At 33.4% G+C, this 9412-nt stretch overlaps 2 protein-coding genes across 2 annotated transcripts; both read right to left on the reverse strand.

Moving 5' to 3' along the window:
* Window positions 1-1424: 1424 nt before the first annotated feature.
* Window positions 1425-2093, reverse strand: LOC112527509. The gene is made up of 2 exons (XM_025138194.1): window positions 1782-2093; window positions 1425-1709 (listed from the first exon to the last, which is right to left on the reverse strand). The coding sequence occupies exons 1-2, from the start codon at window positions 2091-2093 to the stop codon at window positions 1425-1427; spliced, it is 597 nt and encodes a 198-aa protein (XP_024993962.1).
* Window positions 2094-2282: 189 nt separating this feature from the next.
* Window positions 2283-3571, reverse strand: LOC112527510. Its single transcript, XM_025138195.1, has 4 exons — window positions 3486-3571; window positions 3062-3377; window positions 2876-2981; window positions 2283-2590 (listed from the first exon to the last, which is right to left on the reverse strand). The coding sequence occupies exons 1-4, from the start codon at window positions 3569-3571 to the stop codon at window positions 2283-2285; spliced, it is 816 nt and encodes a 271-aa protein (XP_024993963.1).
* Between the last annotated feature and the right edge of the window lie 5841 nt (window positions 3572-9412).

The raw sequence follows: 9412 nt of genomic DNA on the forward strand, positions 1-9412 counted from the left end.
GCATGGAACATAAAACGAGTCAACTACAAAGAGTTGGTGAGCTCACGAGTTTTCACATGCATAAAACATTATAATGCATAAACCATTTATTTGCAAACTTATACGTAAACTTTTTGCACTGAATAAATGTAAATCTACCACGATGTATAAACTTGAGACGCTACTGAGCCTTACCTGATCAACGTGCCCCATTATTTTACGAACGACCATAAGTAGCCCGTACACTTACTTAGGTCCCACAGTTCGTAGTAGTACTAATTCAGCGGTGGTCAAAATTCCACATGATTAGACCAAGAAAACATAGGTAATGTGCACCCCTTTTTGGGTGGGACTGTCAACACAATAGCGGCTATCCACAATACCACGGCCCAGGGACGTGCCCGAGTTAACAAGTAGCGTTTACAGACGGGGACTTTATTTGGAAAATATATTTTCAAGCACATCAATTTAGCATTTATTTTACAGTGCTAAAACAGTCAATATTTCATGACATAATAAACTTGAAAAAAATAAACAGTTCTTTAGTCCGATGGTTTCAAACAAAGCTTGACTAAACAGTTCTTTAGCGCAATGGTTAAATAAATAAACAATAAAGTTTGCTTAATCTCATGCTTTTCCTCCAGTTAGATAGCAAAAAGCATTAAGGGTGCGTTTGGTGCGCAGACAGGACAGGACAGGATAGGACAGGACAGGACAGGACAGGACATGACAGGACAGGACATGACAACTGTTCAGCGTTTGGTAAGACATGACAGGACAGGACATGACAGGTTAAAATGACCAATTTACCTCTAGTAACCTGTTTAGTGTTTTTTTCACTAATTAATCAATATAATAAATGCTTACAAATACTATTTAAAAATACCAAAAAATTTCCAAAATCAATCTTAATTAAAAACTCACATTAATAAATCAAAAGATTTAAACATCATATTCAYAAACAAAAAGTGAAATGTTTACCAACAGACCTAAACACAAAAGATCAAATGTTTACAATTGTGTACCAAAAGACTTCAACACAAAAGATCAAATGTTTACAATTGTGTACCAAAAGACTTCAACACAAAAGATCAAATGTTTACAATTGTGTACCAAAAGACCTAAACACAAAAGTTCTAATGTTTACAATTGTGTACTAAAAGACTTCAACACAAAAGATCAAATGTTTAGCAACCAACATCACATGTCTAACTTTTTTAAGATAGTCGCTACAAATTTTGGCTTCAAAGTAGCGTTCATGCTATTCCATAGGCGTAGTTGAATCGGGTTATCGACAAAGTACATGCTAATAGCAATAACTTGATCATCATCAAAACCCATGTTGGTTAACTCATCGGGCATAGTTTGTAAACCCGGAGTACCAACAACCGATACCAACTTACCCATTTCCTTGGATAATACATTTAACCCCTTCTCAATCACCTTCATTGCATCTTCAAAAACACCCTCTTTTCTCTTCTTTTTTTTTTTGATGATGCTTCTACTTCTTGTGGAATAGAGGATGCAGAAGCGCCATTAGAAGGAGTAGTCAAAGGCACGTTCAATTCATCAGTATCAGCCCCGACTGCACTTTCAAGATTTATGTGTTCCAATGCATCTGCGGCAGATTCCGCCATTGATCCTGTGGCTTGTTCTTTTCCAAATATTGTTTTCAGTCGTTCATATTGAGGAAACGACTTGTTGGCAATATAATTTTTGCTTGAATGTTTCTATAAAAAAATGCATAAATATGAGCATTACCTTTAACTATGAAATAATAGCATAAAAAATATAAGCGTTACCTTTAAGTATTCCTCTAAAACWTGAGCATCCACCGTTACGCATTGATGTRCATCATCCCAACCGAATCCACTTGTATTCAGCATGTCATAAGCTGCTGAATATTTATCCTTGAGCCGCTTCATTTTGTTTTGGATGTGTTTTGATGTTATATTAAGGCCCGGAATCTTTTCACGCATCTTTAAAACAATTTGCTCATATGTGCCGGTCCGAAAACACCCATTATCACTCCTACCACCGGCGGTTACAATCTCTTGTAGAATGCTAATTAGTACAACCTCTTCTTGGATATTCCAATTACGTCTATCCGCCATCTTAGAATAATACATTATGATAACATTTTAAAATTCAACATTAGCAACAAAATAATACATTATGATAACATTTTAAAATTCAACATTAGCAACAAAATAATACATTATGATAACATTTTAAAATTCAACATTAACAACATTTTAAAATTTAACATCTAAAACATAGATAATATAATACATTGAGTACATTTATGTACTTGATATCCACGACTCAAACATCTCTTGGGCTATGTCATCTCTCCATTGAGTCCACTCATTGCTCGATTCAACAACATCAATAGATTCAACATCATCGTTGGATTCCACTTGCTCTTCCCCTATAGGCATATCTTCTAGTGTAAGTGTCGTGTTTTCTTCCGGATCAAGAACCATGTACATCCTAATAAAATTATGTAGCAAAGCACATGCTATGACCATCCTTCCTTGAAGTTTTATTGGATAGAAAGAAGGACTTCGTAATATGGCCCAACGCTTCTTCAAAATACCGAAACACCTTTCTATGATATTCTTAGCTTGTGAGTGTTTCATGTTAAAATATTCTTCCTTATTTGAAGGTGTATGACCAATGTGTTCCCATTCTCGTAAATGATACCTAGTACCTCTATATGGTGCTAAAAATCCGTTACCATTGACATATCCTGCATCAGCCAAATAGTAATTACCCATTGGGACTTTTAAACCATTAGTTCGTGTAACCGCATCTCGTAGTACCCTAGAATCGGTAGCTGAACCTTCCCAACCAGATAAAACATAGATGAAATTCATGTCCTGAGTGCATGCACCTAATACATTAATCGCAATATGACCCTTTCTTGTTCGGTATCGTGGTTTATCGGACTCAGGTACAGTCACTTCAATGTATGTTCCATCTATTGCTCCTATACAACCCTATAAAGAAAATAACTTGGTTTTAGCTAAATGGTAAAAAATTTATATCACATGTAACAAGAAAAGCTAACAAAGATTACCTTAAACCACTTCCATCTTCTGTCGGTACAATCATCCTCTACCGGAGTTGGCTTGCTAAACAAAATGTCTTGCAATCGCAACAAAGCACTTAAAACTCGATGAACATACCTACTAATTGTTTCCCCCGACCTATAAAATCTAACTTGAAGACATCTATTTTTGGTGTGATGTGCTAAAATGTTTACAAATGTAGCAACTTGTTCTTCAATTGTCACGTTACCATCATCTAATAGTCCACCCCGTGTTTTTAGCAACTCACACAAAATAGCAAATGCATTCCTATCCATTCGCAACTCATTCACACAAATAATGTCACTTTAACGTGTGATGCGTTGGATTTCTATCGATCTAATTTGTAATCTAGTGAATGTTCTTTGCCTTAAACTTCTCCTCCAATATTGTCTTTGTTCATATTCAATTAACCAATTCGCAAAATTGACCAAAAGTATGAGCAAGTCGATATAAGATTTCAACACTTTAACAACTACAAGTATATGGTTTCGATCCATTCTACATAAAAAAAATGAGATGGAGTCACTATAAAATGTTTAAAAAATGAGATGGAGTCACTAGCATAAATCAAGTAGCATAAATCAGTAAAATGTGCATTAACTGCTTGATTGAGATTGGCACCATGCTCCTGATACCAAAAAGACAAATGCAGTACAACATAAAGATCCAAGTTGAAAACCAGGAAAAAAGAAAACAGCAGCTTCAACATCAAATATTAATGCTAGGGGAAGACCAAATTCAACATCAGTTTGTGGCAGTGAAGAACAATGTTTTTTCTGGTGAAAACAAACGGTTTTGGTATGACCAAGTGAGCACAAGAAGTGTAGTATTTGTGTAGCATTTTATATGTACACCATTGCACACAACTGGAAACAGATGTTTAGAACCAAATACAGTAAGGCTATACAGGACAAAGATTGCACTCATGATGGACAAAGTTGCATTGAAATGCCTAAATAAAATATAACATAAGCAAGTCCATGACCAACTTCAATGAGCTGCATCATCAACATCAGATCACCATTTGGTGTCCATTTCCTCAAGCTAAACATGTAACCAGTTATCCTAAAACTAAAGAGCTTGTTGATGGCTGTTAACTGTGAACTCTATGAACTAGCAACCATCCTAGAGGAGCAATAGGTTAGAGAATACAGTCGGTGTTTTAAATAGAAAAATGCATGACCACAAGAAAAAAACTGGCTATGCACGGCCACAAAACAAATGAAACAGAAACACAACTTACTAAGGTATCTTGTGGCAACACTTTCATTTTGGGAGAGAAAAGAATTAGGGTTACCCAAATAGAGCTCGTTCACTACTCACAGATCGATAATGCGTACCTGAGTATGGAGAGAAGAGAAGCAACAGTCGATGAACAGTCGAGAAGAGATGGTCGCCGTCCGTCGATTGGAACTCGCCGTCGACAGGGAGGAAGTGATGGAGGCGATGAAAAGGGTTAGGACGTGATAGCCGGGTGGGAAAAAGGGTAAAGAGGGAAAAGTGTTGAGTTCCACTTAGTTCCATGGGGGTAGGATGGAACACGTGTGTCCTATGTTTATCCAAGTTAGTTCCACTTAGTTCCACATTCAGCCACACCAAACATAGGACAAATGTGTTCTGTCCTGTCCTGTCCTGTCCCACCCTGTCCAACGTACCAAACGCACCCTAAAAGTGGGGCCATGAAAACTCACTGGTTTGACGATGAATATCCAAGAAGATGACGTCAGAAGCTCTCAACGTCCGCCCTACCTTCCTAAACAGACCAACATCCAGTATTCAGTTCACCTATGGATTCTTGACAAGGATAAAGCCTAGTTGCATCCTATGTAATGTCATCGGATTTTCATGAAATAAAGTCAATATTTTATTATTTCTTCTAAAACAGCCCAATATTTATATAAATTAGAAGGTATCAAAATCTTTTACTCAAAAGCTGATTTTTGGACATATTATAAATTCTGTTCCAGGTATTTTTGGGTTTCACGAATCACTATAAATAGGAACTTTCCAAAAGTCATTTTATGTCCAACTTTTCACATCATTCAAAATAATGAGATCAGCCGACTTTTCCAAATATCAAGAATTTTGAGTGGGTTTAAGTCACTCATTATTATCCTACAATCTAGAATTACACAGCCCCCAAAACAGATTGCACACTCTTCGAGTGACAACCATTTGTTCATCATTTTCTAAAGATTTTAAAACTACCAAAAATGGTTAACCTTCGGAAATTATTTTTCCGATTTCATTAAATTTTGAAGATGCACCAACCAATTTGGGATGCATGCAAGATTCTTCCATACTTCAAAACATATCTTACATGATCGGACTTCGCATGCAAAGGCGGTTTCTCCTACTTTCTTAAAAATCAAAGAATATGGATCATGGATTATCATCATTTTTGAAGACATTCACATGTCTTTGATGAATAATCTCCCCTCTTTAACTCTCCGGAATTTTAACTAAAAGGCCAAGAAGTAGGAGTAGCAAGACAAAATTTTGTGTTATTTTTATAAAAAATGAGATAACAAGTATCATACATTTTTCTTGAAATCTTGAGTATTCTTCAAGATTGACAGAATTTCTAGAAAGCTTACTTGCGGGAATCGGCTGGAGGGTGATTTCTATTTAGAGAGAGGTTAGAGAGATGAAAAACTTAGGCTGAGAGAGTTTGGAAATGAGAGTTTTTCAAAGGATGTGGGGTATTTATATGAAGATTTTTTAAAGAAGGAAATGGGCTGGCCTTTAAGGGCCCAAACCCAAATAAAACTTTTATAAACCCACTATAATTTACCCAACATAAATAAAATAACACTATTAATTCCAAAACTCTATCTTTTGATAAATTATGTGGACATTCAAATGGGACTTTTGTATTTTAATTTAAAAGTTTATAATATCAACTTTATTTTATTTGGAGAATTACTAAAATATTTGGCATTACACAAGTTAACTTTATCGGTTACCTGCCAAGGCGTGATCTTCCATACTAAACTTGGGAACTAAGTCAGATGAACTCTAACCACGATGACTAGATCCTAGTAAATTTATAATTCTAAATATAGGATCTATAATAAAGTGGTAACCTGAAACTCAGAAATGACAGGATGTCACACCTCTGAATCGTTAAGGGTGAATCTTGTTTGGCAAAAAAAAGTCTGTCTCTTAATGGTTCTAAAATTCTCTTAATAATTTTGTATTCTGGCCTCCCTTAACCATTCAGCAAGCTAATTTCATTGTAAACAATTATCAAACAAATATATTTTATTTTGATATCATTAGAGCATCTTAATCATTCTGACGACATAATTATATTTTACCAAACTATTCAGCAATTTCCAAACAATCCCTTATATTTTTTAAGTATATAATATTTCTATACGACAAATAAACTCACTCATCCTCCTCACTTTTATTGAGGTTTGAATCATTGACATCCTAGAAGGCGAATAACTTACATACTATTAGGCCAAATGCCCTTTAGTATAATACTATTTTTTTAAATATATAATATTTATATACGGCAAAAAAGTTATATTTAAGGCTTATAATTTACTTTCATACCTTTTATAAGTTTTTTCTTACATATTTTATTAAAATAGATAAGAGTGAATTACGTTTTTAGTCCCTGTGTTTTGTTGAAAATTTTAATTTTCGTTCCTATGGTTTTAAAATTTCAGTTTTCATCTCTATAGTTTATAAATTTTTACTTTTTTGTCATTATGATTTAAAATTTATTGTTTTTTCTCGTTTCTATAGTTTACAATTCATTTCTATTTTAGCCCTTCATACTTAAAAGTAATGTTTTGAATTCAGGGACGAAAATAGAAATGAATTAAAAATTATAAAGATGAAAAGAGAAATTTTAAAATGACAAGAATGAAACCCACAATTTTAAACAAACCACAACGACGGAAAACATAAATTACTCAATAGATGATTAAAAGTCAAAATATAAAGAAAAATATGTTGATCATCAACACATTATATTATTATAATATCAATTATTATTTCCCTTTTCTAAACATTTAATTTTAAGGATTTCAATGTAAAAAATTAATAAAAATCATACTTTTAAACAATCATTTAATTTGAAGAAGGTTTTTGATAAATCTGTTAAAGACAAAAACATCAAAATCTCTATTTTAAAAAATTTATTAAAAATGCTTTTTAATTTATCACATTTTCTTTTGTGTGTTCGTGTTCTTATTTTGTTGTTGATATCCATAGACAATTTATAGTGTCATCAATGCAACATCAGTTTTTGGATTGATTAAAAGTTATATCTTTAGTTTCCTTTACTTTTTTTGACAACGTTAAGCTGATTTTTAATAGTGTGGGTGCATATGGAAAATTGACTAGAAACTAGGGGTCGTTTACCAAACGCTTATCCGAGTAAGTGTTTATCGAGTCATATAACCTTACCGGATGAATATGATAAGGACCAAGAATCTTACCCGGTAAGAGCGAGACAAAAAACACGAGTCTTACCCGATAAGTGAGGGCGACGACTCTTACCACGGTAAGCGCTTTACCAAGTAAATTGTTACATACAATGTCATTTTTGGTGGACTAAAATCATAACCGGTAAGTAAATAATAGTGTTAGATTTTACCGGTAAATGCTTACCGGGTAAATGTTTGGTAAACGGCTCTAAGACAATAATGACATATTATCTTTCATTAACACATTTATTTTGTTCATACGAGGTTTATATTAATAATAAGCTTTTTTGTGACATGTTGGTTACTCGTTAAACTGTTTATTTGTTGTCGAAACTCATGAATGAGCAAGTAAAACAAAACAAACCTAAATATTTCAATTGTAAACTCGAAAGAATTAATCCAAAGAAACAAATGAATTGTATTTGTTTTGTATGACATTAACATATTATGATCATGTAATGCATAATGTCATATACAGGGCTATACAAAAAAAAAGTTCAACCAAATATAAACCACTAACAACGTAATTAAACCCAACTCGTTAAAATGTCAATCCCTGAAACAATTAAAGCACCAATTAAAAGGGTTGAAATTGGGTTAAGGGGTTGTTTGTTTATCTCTTAATAGTTCCATTAAGAGACAACCTTTGAATCGTTAAGAGGTGAATCTTGTTTAACAAAAAAAAAAAATCTGCCTCTTAATGATTCTACAACCCTCTGAATGGTTTTGTATCATGAGTCTCTCTTAATTATTCATCACCCTAATTTCGTTGTAACTATTAAGTCTAGGTCAACCTATTCCCAAACCTACCAACCTACCGCTAATATATGTTACTTCAATAAAACTTTATTTATATCTATACATAATATACTACTCTAATATATATAAATATATATATATATATATATATATATATATATAGGAAGGTTCAGATGAGAACACATGCGATTCATGCACATGCAAGAACACCTGTAAGTTGATAATCTTGTTGTAAGTCATAGTTTTAGAATGATGGACGCAAGGGCGGACCTACTGAGACTAGAATGGGGTCCCGTACACCTGCTCATTTGATTTTCACAAGGGAAAAAACCGAGACGTTAAAAATGGTACACCCACTTAACTATAAGTGTGCTCTTAAATATTGGAAACCAAAATAATAACCACCTAAAGCTGGTAAGATGGTTACTATAATAAAGTAAACGTGCCTCTCTCTAAGAGGTCTTGGGTTTGAGTTGCACTTGCAACATTATTTATTTTTATATCTTGTATGATTTTGTCATGGAAGTCTTAAAAATAGAAGGGCGTTTTAAAATATTTTGAAACTGAAGGGACCAAAACCAAAATTTTAATAAAATTTAGGTAACCAATGGGTTTTTGTTCCAACTTTTGTTTTTCAATCACCCACATATATGAGGAATCGTTTGTTCTTTTGTTCTTATTTTCTGAAAAATATTATTTGTTACAATTTATTTATTTGTCCTAAATTGTTTTTATTTATTATAGAGTTGGCTTATTTACCCTAAATTCTATGTTTGCTCTATATTGATTTTATTTTATTATATACTTGTCTTGAATTTTATATTTGTTTTCACCAAGGGGTCGTTTACCAAACATTTATTCGGGTAAGTTTGCCGACAAAATTTAACATTATCACTCATTTACCGGGTAAGATTTTAATCCATCAAAATGGTTTCAAATGCAACAATTTACCCGGTAAGATTCTCGGTACTTGCCTTTGCTCTTACTGGGTAAGATTCTTGGTACTTACCATATTTATTCAATAAGGTAATGTTACTTGATAAACGCTTACTCGGGTAAGCGTTTGGTAAACGACTCCTAAATCTGTGTAGTCATTTTTCATTTGTTCAAACCCTAGTGTTATTTTAATTTGGT

Source organism: Cynara cardunculus (genome assembly GCF_001531365.2).
Source record: "Cynara cardunculus var. scolymus isolate 2C chromosome LG 15, CcrdV1, whole genome shotgun sequence".
NCBI classification, from domain to species: Eukaryota; Viridiplantae; Streptophyta; class Magnoliopsida; order Asterales; family Asteraceae; genus Cynara; species Cynara cardunculus.

Bases quoted from the DNA above. Each gene is read 5' to 3' on its own strand.
- LOC112527510 (XM_025138195.1), bottom strand. From the start codon at position 3,571: ATGGATCGAAACCATATACTTGTAGTTGTTAAAGTGTTGAAATCTTAT. The intron at 3,378-3,485 runs GTTAATTGAATA...CACACGTTAAAG, and splicing joins TTGGTCAATTTTGCGAATTG to TGACATTATTTGTGTGAATG. The intron at 2,591-2,875 runs GTGCATGCACTC...AGAATATCATAG, and splicing joins TATTGCGATTAATGTATTAG to AAAGGTGTTTCGGTATTTTG.